At 36.8% G+C, this 20,476-nt stretch overlaps 1 protein-coding gene and 1 long non-coding RNA gene across 20 annotated transcripts in view; one reads left to right on the top strand and one right to left on the bottom strand.

The window, feature by feature from the left end:
- LOC126761505 (poly(rC)-binding protein 3) overlaps window positions 1-20,476 on the bottom strand; it is a 269,045-nt gene that overhangs the window by 30,235 nt on the left and 218,334 nt on the right. For 10 of the 19 annotated variants that reach the window (XM_050477778.1, XM_050477775.1, XM_050477776.1 and 7 more), the window contains 8 exons: window positions 17,149-17,205; window positions 16,937-17,053; window positions 16,146-16,239; window positions 15,833-15,996; window positions 15,462-15,581; window positions 9,393-9,533; window positions 2,467-2,551; window positions 2,115-2,385 (listed from right to left, as the gene is read on the bottom strand). In XM_050477778.1, coding sequence (XP_050333735.1) covers window positions 2,115-2,385; window positions 2,467-2,551; window positions 9,393-9,533; window positions 15,462-15,581; window positions 15,833-15,996; window positions 16,146-16,239; window positions 16,937-17,053; window positions 17,149-17,205 — 1,049 coding nt within the window. The remainder of the gene's footprint in view (window positions 1-2,114; window positions 2,386-2,466; window positions 2,552-9,392; window positions 9,534-15,461; window positions 15,582-15,832; window positions 15,997-16,145; window positions 16,240-16,936; window positions 17,054-17,148; window positions 17,206-20,476) is intronic. The other 9 variants (XM_050477792.1, XM_050477790.1, XM_050477787.1 and 6 more) reach the window with 8 other exon arrangements.
- Window positions 15,991-17,261, top strand: LOC126761510 (uncharacterized). The gene is made up of 2 exons (XR_007667370.1): window positions 15,991-16,057; window positions 16,914-17,261. It is a non-coding gene; the product is annotated as an uncharacterized LOC126761510 (long non-coding RNA).

Genomic DNA, 20,476 nt, shown 5'->3' with positions numbered 1-20,476 from the left:
GGCTGCTGCTGCCGCTGCCGCTGCAGCGATTTTACATTGTTTTCGTAATTTTTCTATTTATTAAATGTCTGTGGGGATACGGGCGCTGCTCTACTTACATACATACATACTAATGTTATATACATATATGTAGGTATTGGTATACAAAATTTTAATACAGTAGCAAGTAGTATTTGCTTTATGGTGTTGGATAACATTTGGTGTGAGCGCAAGTTTTTATTTTACAAAATGCATATTTCCGAGTTTTGGCTACGGAAAATGATATTTTATTTAGTATACAACTAATTTGTTTGGTTAGGAGGAGTTTGAAGTGGTGGCCTTGATGTTGGTGGTAGAAGTTATACACCAGCTGTTGGTTATGTGGGAGGAGGGGGATAACACACTACTTATATTGACGAAATTAATAGCGCGTAGGCAGCGCGAGTGTTTCCGTATGGATTTTGGGTGCATGAAATATTAGTGTAGAGTTTCTGAGTTGATTTTTTAATTTATTTTTTGGATTGACTGTTTTGGAACTGCTATAAGCAGCGTAAAGACTGTAGAAAGGATATGCGCAAACGGGGTAGGAGGTTGTGGGTGTTGGGTTGCTATGATTTGTTCTTGCTGCTTCATAGGATTTGTCTTTGTTTATTTGTTGCGCTTGAGTTGAGATGACTGGGCTTTTGAAAAATGTATGCTCATATTTATATATATGTATATGTATATATATGTAGATTTTTTTGGTATTTTACTGTTATGAAAGGCTAAATTAAGTAAGGTTTTCATTAAAACGGTTCAAAACAAAATTGAAAATATACGGCAACATTTTTTTTGGGTTTCAAAGAAAATGCTGAAAAATTAGTGAACATTAATTTGGTGCGTAACTTAAAGGAAAAATTATATATTAATTGATATAATTAAAAACAAAATTGTTATCTTTCTCTCTCACTTTTTGCTTGCGCTTTTTCGGTGGGAAAATGGTGCTGGGGGAAAAGTGGTAGTTAGAAGTTGTTCATACCAAGTATTAACCAAGTCTCTTTGTTTTTCTTTATTGCATTGTTCAGTTATAAGAGTTTTGAAAGTAATATATATACTAGTGTTGTTGTTGTTTTCAATATTTTTCTAAAATTATAGACTAGTTTCTACTTTAATTTACGCGCAGCGTTGCACTGCCAGGTACACAATTCTTTATGAGTCTAAGTACATGTATGAATAAGGTGGCCAGCGTTTTAGTACAGTCGTGTGCTATTTTACTTTTGGGCAGCACCTGTTAACCTTTGACCTTAGTTATGTTCGTTATTGTGCGCTTGGCGCTCACGAAGTGGCTTAAGTCTAAAGGATTACTAAAGTTTAAGTTTAGGCAAAGGCCGCTTGGCTGGCAGCCATGCGCTACGCACATTTCGGTAGTAAAAGTTAGTGAAAACAAAAGTACAGTTAACAAACTTGTTTTCCTGCTAATACAGAGTTGCAATGTAGTTGTGACATTTTTGAACGCATTTACTTTTTCATTTGCATAATATTAATATTGTTTGCTTTTTAGTTTTTGTTTTTTTAATTTTTATCATCATCAAAGAACCTCCTTATACCGCATATTATATATATTTGTTAATTTGCGTATACTTAGCATAAATTTCAAATAGTGAATGTACGAAAATTTTCGATTTTCTTTGTTTTGATACGTTTTTCATTTTTATTTTGCATTTCAATTGACTGATTGATTGATCAATGTTTGATTGTTTGAACGAACGGTGTGTGCGTGTGTTTGTGAATCAATTACGTCATAATTATTAACAGCGTACAATGTATGTTGTGTTTTAAATAAATTCTTTATTAATTTGCAATTCAATTCGACAAAATATATATGTTTTGACTTTTTGAGAAGAATATATATTATATATAGAGTATAATATATACAATAAGGGTTAATGCAGATACTTAAATGTAATTAGTTTTCTTTTTTAATTGTTTCAATCAAATTTTTTTATATTCTTTTTTCACATTTTTTAAAATTTTTTTCAAATTTTTTTTTGTAATTTTTCTAAATTTTATTTTAAAATTTTCTAAATTTTCTTTTGTACATATTGTTTTTAATTAAAATTTGTTTTTGACACCTATAACGCTATATTGGTACTCACCTCATGTTGATTAAGTATTGAGCCAATGCCACCGAATCTGGATTGCCGCTAATCGTGATTGTACGATCGGTATTGCCGCCCTCGCGTTCCTCACAATTCGAAATGCGTATCATTGCACCGGAAATTTGACGTATTTCGGCAATTTTTGTGCCACCCTTGCCGATAATGCAGCCGATCAAGTCATTAGAGACGGTCATTTCATGCTGTTGTTGTTGTGTACGACTTGTATTGGCTGTACGTAGCTGCGAGCCGGCTAAGGCGGCCAAAGCTGCTTTAGAAAGTAAAAATATGCGCTCATTATTAATACAAAGAAATTTGATAAAGTCTATATTTCAAAAACACAACAACTAACCTGTGGGATTCAGTCCACCGGTATTGGTGGGTGTTATGCCAGCCAAACCCAACGCTGCCAAGCTAGCTAATGGATTCTTTGCCACCTAAGTTGGTGGTTGGTTGCGGTGCGTTGTATGTGTGCGTGTGCACGTGTGGGGAGATTGGAAGAGAGGAAATGGAAAATAGAAAATAAATTGTTATTATACTTTGCCAGGTTGAATTTTATACAAATTTTGTTAAAAATTAAATTATAACCATTTCAAAGTGAAAAATTAAATTATTTAATGCTACAAATATATTGCGTAAATATATTTACAAAAGAACGTACAAAACACAACAATTACAGAGCGGGCGTTTCTGCAGCAACAGCGGTTTTTGTAATCAAAGGTGTTAGTATGCAGTTAAATAAAAAAATTTTTAATAACCGTAAAATAATGGCAGTTAATTGTAACGGTTGGTGGTGTGTGGTACTGTAGAGCGTGAGGAATAGCGGAATTTGTGAATTTTTGGCAGTTTTATTGAAAATATAGCATTTTTGTTGGCTTTAATGTTTTCTATATTACAAATTATGGAAATAGAGATATTTGAGCAATTACTTATGACTGAAGTCCACAAGTTTCAGATTTAAAAAAATCGTTTTGTGAGTAATAATTAAAAATATTTTTATTTCTATAATAATAGTACAATTAATTCCTTTTTTAGATTTGGATAAAACCGCTTCTATAATTTACGAAAATTTTATATACTATAGTATATATTTTAATATAGTATATATTTTAATATAAGCCCGGGTCAAAAAAAAAAATTGCAATTGAGCATTAAGGGAAGGGGCGTGGCTGAAATTTTAAGGGTTAGGAATGGTTTATCTCGATTTTTAGCGAAACTACGAGTTCTATAAAAATAAAACGGTCTATAACTTTTGTATATCGATTTCTTTCATATAACCTTAAAATATATGTGAAAAACTCAATATATTATTGCTGACACAAGGAAGGCTCGACGTCGAAAATTTGCAATTAAACCGACAGCCGTACGATTGCACTCCTGCTCTCAGAGAGCACTCATCAGCAACCGGTATTAAGGAACTGTGAGACGTACAGCTGCAAATGAGACCGGTGAAGAACTGAAAAGGAGCATGCATAAGCAACTTTGCAGAATATGGTCGGAAGAAAGCATACCCAACGATTGGAATTGGCCCCCGCAGCCGCCCTACAGCTCAGACGAGGCCCTCAGGACCTTTTTTGTTTCCCTGCCTGAAAAAGACGATGAATGGCCACCATTTTGAGATGACAGAGGGGATCCAAGCAACATGCACCTCGGCTTTCAAGGCTATTCCGGATACGACAACGCCTCAGCGCACACAGCCCTTTTTGAGCAGAGTCACCTAACCAAGGCCGGCAATCCATTGCTTCCGCAGCCGCCCCACAATTCAGATGTGGCCCCAGGACCTTTTTTGTCTCTTTGCCTGAAAAGGGCGATGAAAGGCAAGCATTTTGAGACGACAGAGAGGATACCAGCAGCATGCACCCCAGCTCTCACGGCCATTCTGGATACGACAAAGCCCCGGCTAACACCGCCTTTCTAGTGCACAGCCACCTAACCAAGAACGGCATTCCAACGCTTCCGCAGCCGCCCTACAACCAAGATGTGGCTCCCAGGACCTTTTTTGTTTCCTTTCCTGAAACAGCCGATGAATGGCAAGGATTTTGAGACGACAGAGGAGATCCAAGCAGCGTGCATCAAGGCTATTCCGGATGCGACAACGCCTCAGCTCACACCGCTCTTCTTGTGCACAGCCACCTAACCAACGCCGGCATTCTATCGCTTCCGCAGCCGCCCCACAACCCAGATGTTGCCCCAAGGCCTTTTTTTTGTCTCTTTGCCTGATAAGGGCGATGAAAGGCAAGCATTTTGAGACGACAGAGGAGATCCAAGCAGCATGTACGTCAGCTTTTACTGCTATTCCGGATACGACAGCCCCCGGCTCACACCGCCTTTCTAGTGCACAGCCACCTAACCAAGGACGACATCCCAACGCTTCCGCAGCCGTCCTACAACCCAGATGTGGCTCCCAGGACCTTTCTCGTTTCCTTGCCTGAAAAGGCCAATGAAAGGCAAGCATTTTGAGACGACAGAGGGAATCCAAGCAGCGTGCACCGCGGTTCTCACCGTTATTCCGGATACGACAGCGCCCCGGCTCACACCGCCTTTCTTTTTACAGCCACCTAACCAAGGACGGCATCCCAACGCTTCCACAACCGCCCTACAACCCAGATGTGGCTCCCAGGACCTTTTTTGTTTCCTTTCCTGAAAAAGCCGATGAATGGCAAGCATTTTGAGACGACAGAGGGAATCCAAGCAGCGTGCACCGCGGTTCTCACGATTATTCCGGATACGACAGCCCCCGGCTCACACCGCCTTTTTAGTGCACAGCCACCTAACCAAGCCCCCATTTTTCTGTTTCCTTGCCTGAAAAGGGCGATGAAAGGCTTTTGAGACGTCAGAGGGGGTCCGCAGCTTTTCTCACGATTATTCCGGATACGAGTGCCTTTCTACACAGCCACTTAACCAAGGACGACATCCCAACGCTTCCGCAGCCGTCCTACAACCCAGATGTTGCCCCAGGACCTTTTTTGTCTCTTTGCCTGATAAGGGCGATGAAAGGCAAGCATTTTGAGACGACAGAGGAGATCCAAGCAGCATGTACGTCAGCTTTTACTGCTATTCCGGATACGACAGCCCCCGGCTCACACCGCCTTTCTAGTGCACAGCCACCTAACCAAGGACGACATCCCAACGCTTCCGCAGCCGTCCTACAACCCAGATGTGGCTCCCAGGACCTTTCTCGTTTCCTTGCCTGAAAAAGCCGATGAATGGCCACCATTTTGAGACGACAGAGGGGATCCAAGCAGCGTTCAACTCAGCTTTCACGGCTATTCCGGATACGACAACGCGCAGGCATACACCGCAACGGGGGCGTTGTCGTATCCCGAATAGCCATGAGAGCTGAGGTGAAAGATACTTGGATCCCCTCTGCCGCCTCAAAATGCTTGCCATTCATCGGCCTTTTCAGGCAAGGAAACAAAAAAGGTCTTGGGAGCCACATCGGTGTTGTAGGGCGGCTGCGGAAGCGTTGGGATGCAGTTCTTGGTTAGGTGGCTGTGCACTAAAAAGGCGGTGTGAGCCGGGGCGCTGTCGTATCCGGAATAGCCGTGAAAGCCGAGTTGCACGCTGCTTGGACCCCCTCTGACGTCTCAAAATGCTTGCCTTTCATCGCCCTTTTCAGGCAAGGAAACAGAAAAGGTCCTGGGAGCCATATCTGGGTTGTAGGGCGGCTGTGGAAGCGTTGGGATGCCGTCCTTGGTTAGGTGGCTGTGCACTAGAAAGGCGGTGTGAGCCGGGGGCTGTCGTATCCGGAATAATCGTGAGAACCGCGGTGCACGCTGCTTGGATTCCCTCTGTCGTCTCAAAATGCTTGCCTTTCATTGGCCTTTTCAGGCAAGGAAACGAGAAAGGTCCTGGGAGCCACATCTGGGTTGTAGGACGGCTGCGGAAGCGTTGGGATGTCGTCCTTGGTTAGGTGGCTGTGCACTAGAAAGGCGGTGTGAGCCGGGGGCTGTCGTATCCGGAATAGCAGTAAAAGCTGACGTACATGCTGCTTGGATCTCCTCTGTCGTCTCAAAATGCTTGCCTTTCATCGCCCTTATCAGGCAAAGAGACAAAAAAGGTCCTGGGGCAACATCTGGGTTGTAGGACGGCTGCGGAAGCGTTGGGATGTCGTCCTTGGTTAGGTGGCTGTGCACTAGAAAGGCGGTGTGAGCCGGGGGCTGTCGTATCCGGAATAATCGTGAGAACCGAGATGCATGCTGCTTGGACCCCCTCTGACGTCTCAAAATGCTTGCCTTTCATCGCCCTTTTCAGGCAAGGAAACAGAAAATGTCCTGGAAGTCATATCTGGGTTGTAGGGCGACTGCGGAGGCGTTGGGATGTCGTCCTTGGTTAGGTGGCTGTGCACTAAAAAGGCGGTGTGAGCCGGGGGCTGTCGTATCCGGAATAATCGTGAGAACCGCGGTACACGCTGCTTGGATTCCCTCTGTCGTCTCAAAATGCTTGCCTTTCATTGGCCTTTTCAGGAAAGGAAACAAAAAAGGTCCTGGAGGCCACATCTGGGCATTAGGGCGGCTGCGGAAGCGTTGGGATGACGTCCTTGGTTAGGTGACTGTACACTAGAAAGGCGGTGTGAGCCGGGGCGTTGTCGCATCCGGGATAGCAGTGAAAGCCGAGTTGCACGCTGCTTGGACCCTTTCTGACGTCTCAAAATGCTTGCCATTCATCGGCTTTTTCAGGAAAGGAAACAAAAAAGGTCCTGGGAGCCACATCTGGGTTGTAGGGCGGTTGTGGAAGCGTTGGGATGCCGTCCTTGGTTAGGTGACTGTGCAATAGAAAGGCGGTGTTAGCCGGCGCGCTGTCGTATCCGGAATAGCCGTGAGAGCTGGGGTGTATGCTGCTTGGATCCCCTCTGTCGTCTCAAAATGGTTGCCATTCACCGGCTTTTTTAGGCAGGGAAACAAAAAAGGTCCTGGAGGCCACGTCTGAGCAGTAGGGCAGCTGCGGGAGCCAATTCCAATCGTTGGGTATGCTTTCGTTCGACCATATTCTGCAAAGAAGCTGATGCATGCTCCTTTTCAGTTCTTCGCCGGTCTCATTAGCAGCTGTACGTCCCATAGTTCCATTATACCGAGTTGCTGATGACTGCTCACAGAGAGCAAGTGTGCAATCGTACGGCTGTCGGTTATAATTGTAGTTTTTCGACGTCGAACCTTCTTTGTGTAAGCAATAATATATTGAATTTTTCACACGAATTTTGAGGTTATATGAAAAAGTCCATATACAAAAGTTATAGACCGTTTTAATACCTACAACATTGTCGTATAACTTATTTCTGTAGGACTCGTAGTTTCGCAAATAATCGAGATAAACCATTCCTAACCCTTAAAAATTCATTCCCCCTTCCCTTTTTCGACCACAGATCGCCCGTTAATTATTTTTTCCCTAATATTTGTTATTTATCTTTCGTTTCCGATGGAGTTTAATCTACTATAAATTTCTTCTTGTGTTCTTCATTTTGTATTTTTTCTCTTCTGCAGGTGATTACTGTTTAATCAATGCACACAACCAAATTTACAGCCCGGACAAAAACCCGCAGAGTTGCATTACGGTTTCAACTCGATTGGACGTCGATATCCTAATTAGATGTATGAGAATATATAAATTTATGGACTATTTTGTTTGGAGCTATTAAAATCATGAGGCAATGTTTATTTCAGCCAGCGGCTGGTAATATCCACAAGAGAGACTTCGGAAAACAATTTATCTAAGAATATAAAGCATTTCTCTTTTTTACCAACATTACATTATTACGTAGATATGTATATAGAATTTTTAAAAATTTATACTTGAAATTATAAAGAATGAAATGAAAAGATTTTTTTTCACTTTTTACAAAAACATGCGTAAGTTATTGAATAGAGGTGAAGTGATAGTCAGGAAATTTAGTAGAAATGCAGCGCGGTGTCCGAAAGTAAGTTGAAGAGTGGAAGACTTAACTGTGTATTAGAAATGTACAAAGTGGAATTGTAAGTAATTCTCGGTATATGTGTGCGTGTGAAATATGTGTGTGTAAATGAAGGTGAGAGGGGCTTATGATAGTAGTTCATAGCACATTACTAATGGGGGTTTACGTTCAACATTACGGAGGTAAATTACAGGGGCAGGGCACATTCCATGGAACAGCACAACAAGAACAACAATTAGAACAAGAAACGCGTATAAATTGATGTGTATGTATTAGAAACATACACACATATGTAAGTATAACCAAGAAATATAGACGGAAATTGCTTAGTACATAAACAACAAATTACTTAATAAATTATATTATATATTACATACTAAATATAGAGAGGCGAAATACGTGTGCAAAAATGCTGTGGGGGCCAAAGGAGTTGGCAGAACAGTCGAGCACGAATGTTGTAATTTATGCGTTAAAATTAATTGAATAAATATATATTTAGCTGTCGAAAAAGAGCAAGCAAAATGAAACTCACTGATTTTAGCTATTTTTCTAGACTAGAATACCCGCTTAAGGGATATATTTTTCGGATGGCAAGTGCCTCTGAAGCAGCTGCACAGCCCAAAGTAAAGTAAAGACCCGTAACCATAATTTATTTTTTTTTTCGTTGTCTCTAAAAACAAATATTTCGATATTACATAATTTTTCGAGGTTACGGATTGGATCACGCATAAATTACCACATTAACGGTAAATATAAAGTAGTTCAACATACAGTAATATAACTCAACTTCACAAATCCATTCCAGGAGGGGTAAAATGCAAAATAGGAAACCAGTGAAGAAAAAAAAACACCAACATTGTGGTACAAACCTCAAGGCAAATAGTGGAGGCGAGGGTACGAATACTGGGTAAAAGCATAAAGCAATATCGAAGTTTATATAGTTTTAGGAAACACTGCCGCTGAAACCGGTGGCACTTTCTAAGGCAACTACGGTAAAACAACTAACTAGGCGGAAAGGGGTTGATGGGCGGGGGTCAATTTACGTGGCTACACACCGCTTCAACGCATGTGTGTGTTGTGTGGACCACAAGCAAGCTAAATAGAGTTGATTTTGGTGTAAGGTGGTTTTAGGGGGAGGAAATTAAGGGGTGCACATAAAATACCTGTATAGCGGCGTTAGGGATAATATTTTTATGATTTTGTGAAATAATTTCATACGATTTTAATCATAAAGATCACAGTAGAGCTTCCATAATATCACAACGTTTTCAATGTTTCTTTTTGTTTGGAAACTACGGTTAGGGCAAGCTTTGCGTTTATGCTTGGGTTTTTTTTGTTTTGCTTTTTTGTAGTAAACAAATGCAACTCACATCGGGTATATGCTGTAGATGATGGTGGGCAGCCGGCACCGCTCCTTGCAAGTGTGCCCCTTTCAAGAGAGGATCCGTCAAACCTGAGATGCCAGCATGTAGGCCACCGGTGGCCAAGGCCAGCGGAAATACTGGACATGTCTATTAGTTGTTGTAATTCATTTTTTATTTGCATTTTGTTGCATTTTCATTGTTGAGCGAGCAGGTATGGCAACGCCGCGTTTTATTGACGTTTGCAGTAGTAGTAGTAGTAGCAGAAGTTGGTGGTGTTGGTGAGTGGTGGTAACGAATAGTAGTGGTGGTAGTACATAGTAGTAGCAGTAGTAATTACATATGTTGTTGTTGTTGTTTTGCGATTTTTTCGATATTTTCGATTTTTTGGTTTTTCGATTTTTGATTTTTGCATGATATTAACAACAATAAGAAAAGAATATAAAGAAAATGTGTTGTGATTAAAAGAGAGTTCTTTGCCAGAATAAAGACATATATTTTTTTTCATAAAACTATTCAGTTCTTTACTATCTAGTTGGTGAGGGTGCGGGTTAACAATTGTAAGATTGGGTAAATAAATTCAACAAGGTAGAAAAGTATTAGAGAGAGAGCGTAGGTCGACGGTTTAACACAATGAGAAGTCAAAAGTAAAGTATAAATATACTATATGCACAAATCAGGTCAATAAAATCAAATAATATGCTATATAAATCAAGTAAGGAGGAAATGATACGCAAATACATGTTTAATTATAAAATCAGAACGTAATTACATATGTTGAGAGGCGAAAGTTGTAACATAAGGGACGTTTTCGTTTTCAAGCTATCATGAATATGTATAAGACAATTGTTTTTCAAGGCAACACATAGAGGTCGGGGGATTTTTTTGTAACGATATTCCTATAAAATAGTGCATGATTTGTCTCTGCGACTTTAGTCGGCTAATAATGGGAAATATTCCACCACAGAGAGAATGTGATACTCAGGATTGGTGAGGGAGTTGATGGCCGGTTGGTTTTGCAAAGTGAAAAAAACTACCCAGGTATGCAAACAAGCAAATATACAAAAGATTGGCGACGCAATTTTCGGTTATTGTAGTGATAAATAGTGTTGAAACAGTTCGCGAAGTTGTGGCATATTTTTGAGATTCAATGTAAAGCAGTGGTGTGGTGAAAAAGAAAATTTATGTTTATAGTATGTAGGTACTGAAATATTACGGTACGCAATCACTCTGCTACTATGTTAGATTGTAAGTCAACGAAATATTAAGAATTTTCTTTAAAAATATGAGAAAGTCACACTATGCAATATGTATTACGGCACGGAATCACACTGCTAGTGTGTTAGATTGTAAGTCAACGAAATACTGGGAAATTTCTTAAACAAATATGAGGAGTTCAGAAGGTGTGTTTTTTATTACCGAAAATTAGAAACATATTTGGTTTGAGGAGAGCTAATTTTTTTAACTTAAAAATGTTTCCAACTAAATAGTGGGAAATTTTCTTGGAGGCGTTATTACATACGAAAACAACAAATTGAGGATTTGGACACAAAACACGTTTTAATATTTTTTTCGAAAAATAGGGGGAATTTTTATAAGAATTAGAATAGTGGTAATTTTACTAACCAATTGAATAATTTCTTTTAGGCAATTTTAAACCGAAATAAATGCTTAAAACGGTATTTTGTTTTTTTGGAATTAAATAATATCTCTAAAAGTATTTAAATTGTAATTTAAAATTTAATGGAATATTGTAAATATTTAATTTTTTAGATTTTTTTAATTTATATATATTAAATATCTGTACTTATTGACAATTTTTAATTTAAAGTATATAGGACAAAAATTAAATTAATTTTATCCCATGGGTATTTTTTAATAAGGGGAAATTTTAATAATTGTGATACAAGTATTTATTCAAATAAAGGAATTGAAAATAATGCTTGAAATTTTTATGAAAATAATGGGAATTTCCAAATGTAACCATAAGGGTAATTTAGTTGAATATACGACATTTTAGGTTAATCGATTTGGCTAGAGCAATTTACAAAGCGCTAATTCGATTGAACTGTTAAAACGAAAGTCTTAGGACCAGACCAATTCACCTCAGGCTAAGGAGCAATATACTATAATAGGCAAGAGCTAAAACACAGAATACTTTGCGAGTCAAGTATGTGGAAGAGAGGGGACAATGTTGAACAGAGAACGAGTGGCATAGTCGTGAGGAATGGCGCTCGCAAGCGTATTACGAAACTAACGGAGAACATATTGTGGTGAGAAGCGATCCAGAAAGGAGTCATGGCTAAGAGAAGAGAATATGGTAGACTAACGGATTACATGTGAGACTGCCAAAGAAAGACAAAATTAGGTCAGTGGTAGTTAAGTCATGGACGTTGTGGAATAATTTTCTTCAAGACGAGTGTAGTTATGTGTCTTTTGTGCTGTTTTGTCAATTGTCTAAAGGTACTGTGTAGATGTACTTATGTATGTATGTATATGGTATGGTTGGTAAGGTCGGTGTGAAAAGTAACGGTGTTGGAGTTGTTTTTATTTATGTTTTAATACATTAAAGGCATTTTGTAAAGAACTCGTACGGCTACAGATGGTTTGAAAAGAAAAATGGTTAATTTTATAATATTTGAGATATTTGCGAGTGAGGGCTCGGGCAGGTAAATATTGTATAACAATGTATTTATTTATGCTTGTATGCATATTCAGGTTAAAAAAAATGCAATATTTATTTATTTTTTTGTTTTTTTTTTTTTGTGATAAAGTAAAATTTAGCTAATAATGTTAAATATTTATTCATAATAAAAAATATATTGTTTTGAATTGAGGTTCTACTAAGTATAGTTAACATTGAACGAAATTAACGTATGGAAAACGTGGGAAGACCGCTTTAGAAAAAATATTTTAAGGTAGTATACATTGCTTGGAGAACTGATGAGAACGCACTGCGTCTTGGTGGCATAAATGAGCAATTTACTAACAAAATTATAGGCACACACCTTTATGTAGGCAGGTTATAGGCTGTTTTGGTATGGAGGTATATGAATTATTATTAAATATTTTTTTTTTTTTTTTTAAATAGAATTTGAAAGGTACGAGGTTGGATGGTTTTGTATTTTAACTTCTTCAATTCATTTTATCAATTATTTTATATAAATTATTTATAATTATTCGAAGGGTATTATAGTGGCACAAAAACAAAATAAACACAAGTAGTGATTGGGTTGTAGTAGTAAACAGAGTATACACATACTTTCCAACACTGCACACGAGCCCTCGTGCTAATGAGTAGCAGTTCTGCATTTTCAGTTAGAGCTATTTTAACAGTACTGAAATGTCCCTGCGTGCCCCAAAATAAGTAGACGAGTAGAACAGAAGCAGAGTAAATGGGGACGAGCTGTATATCCGTTTCGTTTTTTGTCTTTTCTAGCGGACCTTGAGAGTGAATCAAGCACTGACGAGACGATCGCTCTCTTTATATATTTATATACATTATCTCTCAACCAATCCTTGTTACACATTCTGCGGTGGCATAAAATTTTCAATTTGAAAATTCTCTATACTGATTGTGTAGTTTTGTGGTTTGATATAAAGCCTCTAAAGTCTTGTTATTTTGTTTCATACATTTTTTTTTTGTTTTGATTTTTTGGTGAGACAGGCTTTTTGTTCTTACACTAGCGAGCGAGCGAACGAACGAACAAGCGACAAAGTGTAACGACGCTGAACTTATCCTAAGAGAAAGTGCAGAAAATATTAAACAAAATACAAAAAGAAAAAAGTATGAGTAATCAAAAATATTGCTTACAGTTATATATATATGTATATAAAATGCGTTTTTTTTTAGTAAATACATACATATCTATTTTATTTGGATGGCAATGTCTGGAGATATTGTGAGTAAAAGTCGAGGGGTTTGAAATACAGGGAAATTGATAATAGTAGGGGGAAAAATATTGGACACCAGTTGGTAGATTGCAATCGCAAAGCAATGCGGACCAAACAGCCAAATTTGCTGGATTTGATGTTTATGAGTAGACGTTAACTTGGCTATGCTGCGGAGCGGCTGAAGGTTTAAACTTTTTAACCTCAATTTATTGTTATGTTGGGCAGACAGTATCTGCATTCGCGATCTGAGGGTTTATTAGGTGTGAGGAGCTTATTTTAATTGCGAAAAATTCATATCTTTAGAATTCGTTCTGTCAAAAATTGAACTCGCGAACCTAGGAGTAGTAGTCAAGCGCTCTACCTGCTCGGATAAAACGAAGTGTTGAAAACAGTGCTCGTTCTAACCACAAATTTATTGATATACTGGGCAGGCATTATCCAAATTCGCGAAGTGACAGTTTATGAGGTGCGGGATTAGCCCAAAAGAGTGCTAGGTTCAAAAAATGCATATCTTTGGAATTTGTTCCGTGAAAAGTAGAACTCGGGAATCCTATAGTAAGAGTCAAGCTCTCTACCTACTCGGTTAAAACGATCGTTTCGAAGAAACTGCGTCGAAACTTTTACACTGATTTGGTAAGAAGTGAAAAAATGGACTCAAAGAAGTTAAAAACTGCACTCTTAGGGTTTTAGCATGCCTTTTGATACATATTACATACTTTTAGGATCAACAGGGTGATCGACTGTCCGTTTTGAAATTAATTATGTGCTTTGCTCTCTTTTTTTTGTAAAGATAAATGAAATGTCAGCATTGCTCTTTGATCGGACTAAGGACTCAGTCTATATGGGTAAAAATTAAAAATGGTTATTTATTTGAAAAGGAACAATTAACAAAAAGTAAAAATACATATATTGAAAAGTGCTTTTTTCGCAAAAATTTTATAAATTTTTACGCACTTCTCCGCTCTCTTCAGTTGATCAAATTAAATTATGTACACTAACTAAAACGAAGTTAATTTATGGTGGTGGTTAGAGGGCAAACATTGGTGACAGGAAGCAAAAATTCATAGAAATAAAATTAGAAGATATAAAAAGAAATCGAGAAAAAGAACAAGCACACATAATTCTCACATTGTAAGTGAACTTAAGGCAATAGAGAAAGTTGGGGGGACGGAGAGCGAAGCTAAGTAAAGTGGGTGTAGAGTAGAGAGTATAATAAGAGTGGATAGCAGTACGGAGCGAAGCGTAGTAATAACATTATTATATGAATAAACGTAGCAAAAGTTGTGAACTTGTGAATATTTAGAAACAAATAGATTTATATATGTATATGTAATGTAGAGTATGTATCTGTATGCAATAAGAAATTAAAAAAAAATTGAAAAATTAAAAAAAATAAAAAAAAGTTATAAAAAAGGAAAAAAAATGAGTAAAGGTATTAAAAAAATGATTAAAAAATTAAAAAACAAAATAAATGAACTTTAAAAAATTAAATTGAAAGTAAAAATTAAATAAAATTAATAAAAAAACTTGAGAAATTAAAAAAAATTAAAAACTAAAATACAATTAAGAAAAATTAAAATAAAATTAAGAGAAAAAATAAATAAATTTAAAGGCAGAAAAATGTATGTTTGTGAGAAGAAAAACGAAAAAAGTGTAAGCAACAAAATTCCAAAAATAAAAAAATGGCAAATGGCATACACCAAAGTACATACATATTGAAGTAATATATGAATGTATGTATGCCTGTATAAAAGTATGCATTGGCGAATTGAGCATGTGGCATAAATTTACAGACATAGAAATAAGTATGGTATTAAGTGTATAAATAGAAAGGATAATTGTAACTAGTATGCGCTTATGTATGTCTGAGACTGCAACACCAGCAACCGGCGCCAATGCCAAAAACACGCACACACATGCGCAATATGCTTACGACCACACCACACGCTGCACAAAAATCACCCACTAATTGGGTGTCGGGTCAGGAGCAGTGTGGCACATATGCATGGGTGAGTATGGGCAGGCGCATGATGCCATGCACAGGTGTTTCATTGTAAATAATGTACGTATATATGTATGTGTTACTTGAAGATTTCCGCTAACATAAGTATAAATGTATGTATGTATGAATATAGATATATATGTATGTAGTTGTATGCATGCATAGATGTGCGGTTAGTTTACCTCTTGTGCGGGTACAGCATAGTTGCCTTGTATGGTATAGGCTTGCCCGTTTGCCAAAATGACTGGTCCAGATACTTGCGGTTTTGGCCGATACGGTATGGTGGCGCCCCTTGGTGGTGACTGTTGTTGCAATTGTTGTTGTTATAGTTGGTTGAAATTGCACAAATGTGTGTTTAGAAAGTAGGTAAATTTAATTAAACTGGGCAAGGTGCAGTTGCGCGAACACCACACACACATACATGCATGCACACAGCGATACGAGCTAGTATGTATGTATGTAGTCTGGCACATTTTTGACCAGTTGCATATGTATTCTTGTGTCTGTTTGCGCTTTGCAACTTTGCCAGACAGCAATTTAATTCAATACTCACCTCCAGCATAACGAGACAAATCTGATAGATGCATTGGGTTATTTGCTCGGCAGTGCCGCTCAAAGTAACGGCACGCTCTGTTGAATTTGGCAACATTTCGCTGGCAACTTGAATCGAACAGCCAGTGGATTGACGTATCTCCTTGATTTTTGAACCACTTTTTCCTGCACCCGGGACGTAGACAGGCGAGTACAGCGGAAGAACAGCAAGGAAAACGGAAAAGGAGTAAAGAGATATTTCAATTACATTAGTGTAAATAGTGCTGGATAGAAGTATGAGTGTGTGTGTATGTGTGTGAGTTGTGTTTTTTTACCAATTAACGATCCACATTGACTGGCGGGCACAATTAAACGTATTGGTATTTGAGTTTTGCCAACCTTGCCAACATCACTGAACTGTGAGCACCACTAAAAAGAATTGTATGTATTAAATATGCAAACAAGCTTTAGCTTAGGCGGTAAAGAGTGGTGGCTGGGCTATGCTGAGATTGATATAAATATTTGTATTTTGTGTTTAACACTATAAATGTGTGTGTGTGTGTGTTGTTTGTTGCAAACGCAATTAAAACCAACTTTATTGGAGTTGAAAGTTTAAAAATCGTTCGAGGCAACATTTTTGAAATATGCAATATGAAAGTATTTTATTGCATTTGTAACATATTTTCGGTAGGGAAAGTCAAATTAAAAATAATACGAGGGTTCTTCTGGCTGCTCTTCTTGCTTTTACAAGTTTTAAATGTACTCTTGCAACACTTTAACTATTTCTATGAACAAAGAGTTAATTTTTTTAAAATGGTAAATTAAGGGGTATTTTGATCTAGACATTTTAATTTAAAAAAATTTTCAAATTAAGATCAACGAGGGCGTCGACGTCAAAAAAGCCTATAACTTTGAAATAATTTGAAGTTTGAAAGATCCTTTTAGGGAGGTATTTTTGAATATCTAAACTATCGATTTACGAAAATCAATTTTCAGTCTTTCTAGTCTCTAGACTGGAATACCACTTAAATCTATAACTATAAAAAAATCTCTAAAATATCGGAAAAATAAAAAACTTTTACCAACCACTCTTTTATTTACAGACATTAAAATCTATCTACATTACCTCTTCAAACTTCTTTGTGATGAGCGTGAATGCCGAGAAGATCGCGCTGGTCGTGCCCGACACAGTGACAATGCGCTCCGGGCATGAACCGTCCGAGATGTTGATCTTTGCGCCAGACTATGCCGTGGAAAATGTGACGAAAAGAGTATGAAAATATCAAATTGTATTAATTTATAAAAACAACAAATACAAAAAAGAAATTATATAATTACCTCCTCACGAAATCTGTTCACAATCTCGCCCTTTTTGCCAATAATGCTGCCGACTTCCTGCAAATAAACAAAAATACAACATCAATAAAGGTTTTTGACAATCACCAAAAATAGACATGGTATAGCAATTACAAACACATATTCACACACAAATGACGCAAAATATTTCTGTTTTTACCTAAGCAATTAATTCTGACAAATAACTGAACTATTTGTTTGTGTCAAAGGGGTTATGGCATGGAATATTGGAATTTTGTGGTTTCGTTAGACATTTACACTTGCATTGCATGCGTTGTTGCATTTGTTTTTGTATGCTATGCGTATTTTGAGCTGGCGACGAAACAAAATCAACAAATTACAACAAATTTGTGTATTGATGATGCGCCACAATGGATATAAGATCAATTTTAGCTTATAAAATATGTGACAACTATGTTAGCTATACTTTTGAAAATTTATTTGTATATATTTATATAACGTATAAATAGATTATTTCGGCATGTGCAAGTATTTGCGTGAAAGTGCAACGGAATGCACTTTGAAAGTTTAGTTTTGGGAAATTTTGCGCGCAACAATATGAGCAAGAAGTTACAGATAAATAAATCGTGGCATATTATGCAAATGCATATAGATGTTATGAAGCCCTTTTGGAACAATATTCGTTCGCTGAGTTATTAAAAAATGAAATTTCCTTATTTTTTTGGTTAAAACTTTTAAAATTGTATTGCTTCAAACACTAATTTTTGTAAAATATTGTCTTACGACGAGTAGAAATCCTCTACCGAAAATCATTAAAATTAAACGCAGCAAACATATATCGGCCATACAACAGATTGTTCAAAAATTATATTTGTAGTGTGTAGTATTTACTGATCACATATAGAAAATATATAGAGTGAAAATCACTAATATCGGACGCCGATAAAATATAGTTGTCGTATAAACGATTGTTGAAATATTTAATTTTTTTAGTCAAAACTTTTCCAACCAGGTTGGTATATGTATTTAAGCACATACAAACGAAAGTACCTTACTTGTACACGCCTGTTCATATACAAACATGCAAATTCCATTGTGTGTATGTTGGTTAACAGTTGGCGGTGCAAATATTTTGGCTAGAATTTTGTTGAAAATTTTGCACAAAATTCACATGCAACACTGGCGACATAAAAATTCAGTTTGTGGATACAACTTGCATGGTTTGCTTCTCAGTTACACCGGTAACACTAACAAAGCGCACAAAAACTACAAAATGTATGTGCGTGTGTGTGTATATGTGTAGTTGTAGAAAACCACAAATTCTACAACTCAGTGTATGGCATTACAGACTGTAGGTGAAACTTGTAAATTTCTTTATTTCCTCTCTTCCCTGGTGTCTGCTAACATTACTTTGCACTTGGACATATTTTTACAAAGTTGGCAACTTGTGGTTGCAAATTAATTTTAATGATGAGTTTTAACGAAATACATATGTATGCATGAATGTAGTATATATTTAAATGAAAAAAAATTTGCCATAAAAGTTTTACAAAAATTCTTTAGCAACTAATTAAATCAAGTTAAAATAACGCTGTGGTTGACACGGCGTATACGTAACCTGCTTAGAGGTACGATTGAGACAGCAAAAATTGAACGACAGTGCGTATACGCAACCATATGAATATAAAAATGAAATAATATTGTGCCATAGACCGACACAGTTATAAGAATGTGATATAGCAATTATGAAAGTGTAGTATCTGAAGATATTATATACTTTTTATTTTATTTTTTTTTTCTTGACTCTGAAATTCTCTCTCATATTAGTCAAATTCACTATTGAAATTCTCAATGATTCTCAAAATCGTTCACTGTTTTTTCTCTTAAAGCAAATTTAATGGTGCATATTTTTTGGTGAAACATATTAACGCTTTATTTACAGCTAATATTCACCAGGTTCACCTTAGAGTATTTTATAACATATTTGATGGTTTTCAAAATAGCAGTAATGACGTTAAATAAAATCTATATTTATCTTTCATTCATTATACCTTATTAATACCTACAGCAGTACCCAGTTCATTTATGAACTTCCCTTTTATTCAATATTTCCATCTGTTCATACATTTTGTTGGCATTAAACGCATTCACTTTGAAACCAAATTACTGCTCGAATACTCGCAACCACACACCCACATAAGAGGGAGACTTTGCACCACAATCCTTACTTCTAATTAATTAAAATAATCCACACCGGATTTAACCTCAATTTCAGGAAAAATTTGTAATTAAATTAAAATTCGACTGGAATCTATGAGCTTAAGTGAACCAATTAAATTATGTTACGATATGGTTAGAGTTGGATTAAAATTCTCGATTGAATTGAAAACAACAACTGTAAACAAATGCAAACGCCACCCGCATGCCACCTACCACGGAGCTCTTAATTCAACCAAAACGTAATTAATTCACTAATTTTCATTTAACATTCACACACAAAAGCAATTTACTCACACAAAGTCAATTTATTGTGGAAATATGGCGGAGGCTTAGACGGAATCGGCAGTGTATATATGTTTGTATACGAAAATGTTTATATGTTTAAGTAAAAGTATGTATGCATGTGTGTTAAGCCTATATAAACAGCAGCTGACCAAAATCGCTGTGCTGTCATTGCCGTTGTTGCCGACTTTTCGAGTGTTTGCAAAGCCCAAAGCGATAACTTCTGAGTTGCTGACCAAACTGGCAGTTGAGAGGGTGAGAGAATTTTTAAAAATATTCTACACCTTGCATTGTTTTTGTGGTATACCTAATTGAAATATTGAAAAACCGTAACGGAAATGCGCTGGTTTTGAGTTTGCTATTTACAAAGCAACCTTGTAGGAAATCGAGAAAATTTTCAAAAAGGAAATTCTTTAGTACTTGATACGAATCGAACTGGTTGCCAACTAGTCCAAAATAGCCAAAAACCAAATTTCTTCTTTTAGGTGTAGGGTAGAAGAATATGTATTATTATTACACCGGTCAACCAAAAAAAAAAATTTCGGGGTTACAGTTTTCATGCCCAAATTCTGATTCTAGACATTGAAAAATTTACACTGGTCAACAAAAAAATTTTTTTTTGGGGATTTCTGTTTTCATGGCCAAATTGTGATTCCAGAAATTGAAAAATACCGAAATTTTATTTTAACATAAAATAATTACGAACAAAATTTCTACAAAAGCAAACTTTAATTTAAAAAATGTGCACTTATTTTTGTTGCAGAAGAAATTTACGTCAGAAGTCAGGATAAAACTCGTGTCGATCGTTCTTAACAAGAAAGAGAAACGTCAATTATTAGGTTAGGTC

This window comes from Bactrocera neohumeralis, chromosome 6, assembly GCF_024586455.1.
Source record: "Bactrocera neohumeralis isolate Rockhampton chromosome 6, APGP_CSIRO_Bneo_wtdbg2-racon-allhic-juicebox.fasta_v2, whole genome shotgun sequence".
NCBI lineage: Eukaryota > Metazoa > Arthropoda > Insecta > Diptera > Tephritidae > Bactrocera > Bactrocera neohumeralis.
The sequence above is the reverse complement of the archived record's forward strand: the minus strand, read 5'-3'. Positions and strand labels throughout refer to the sequence as shown.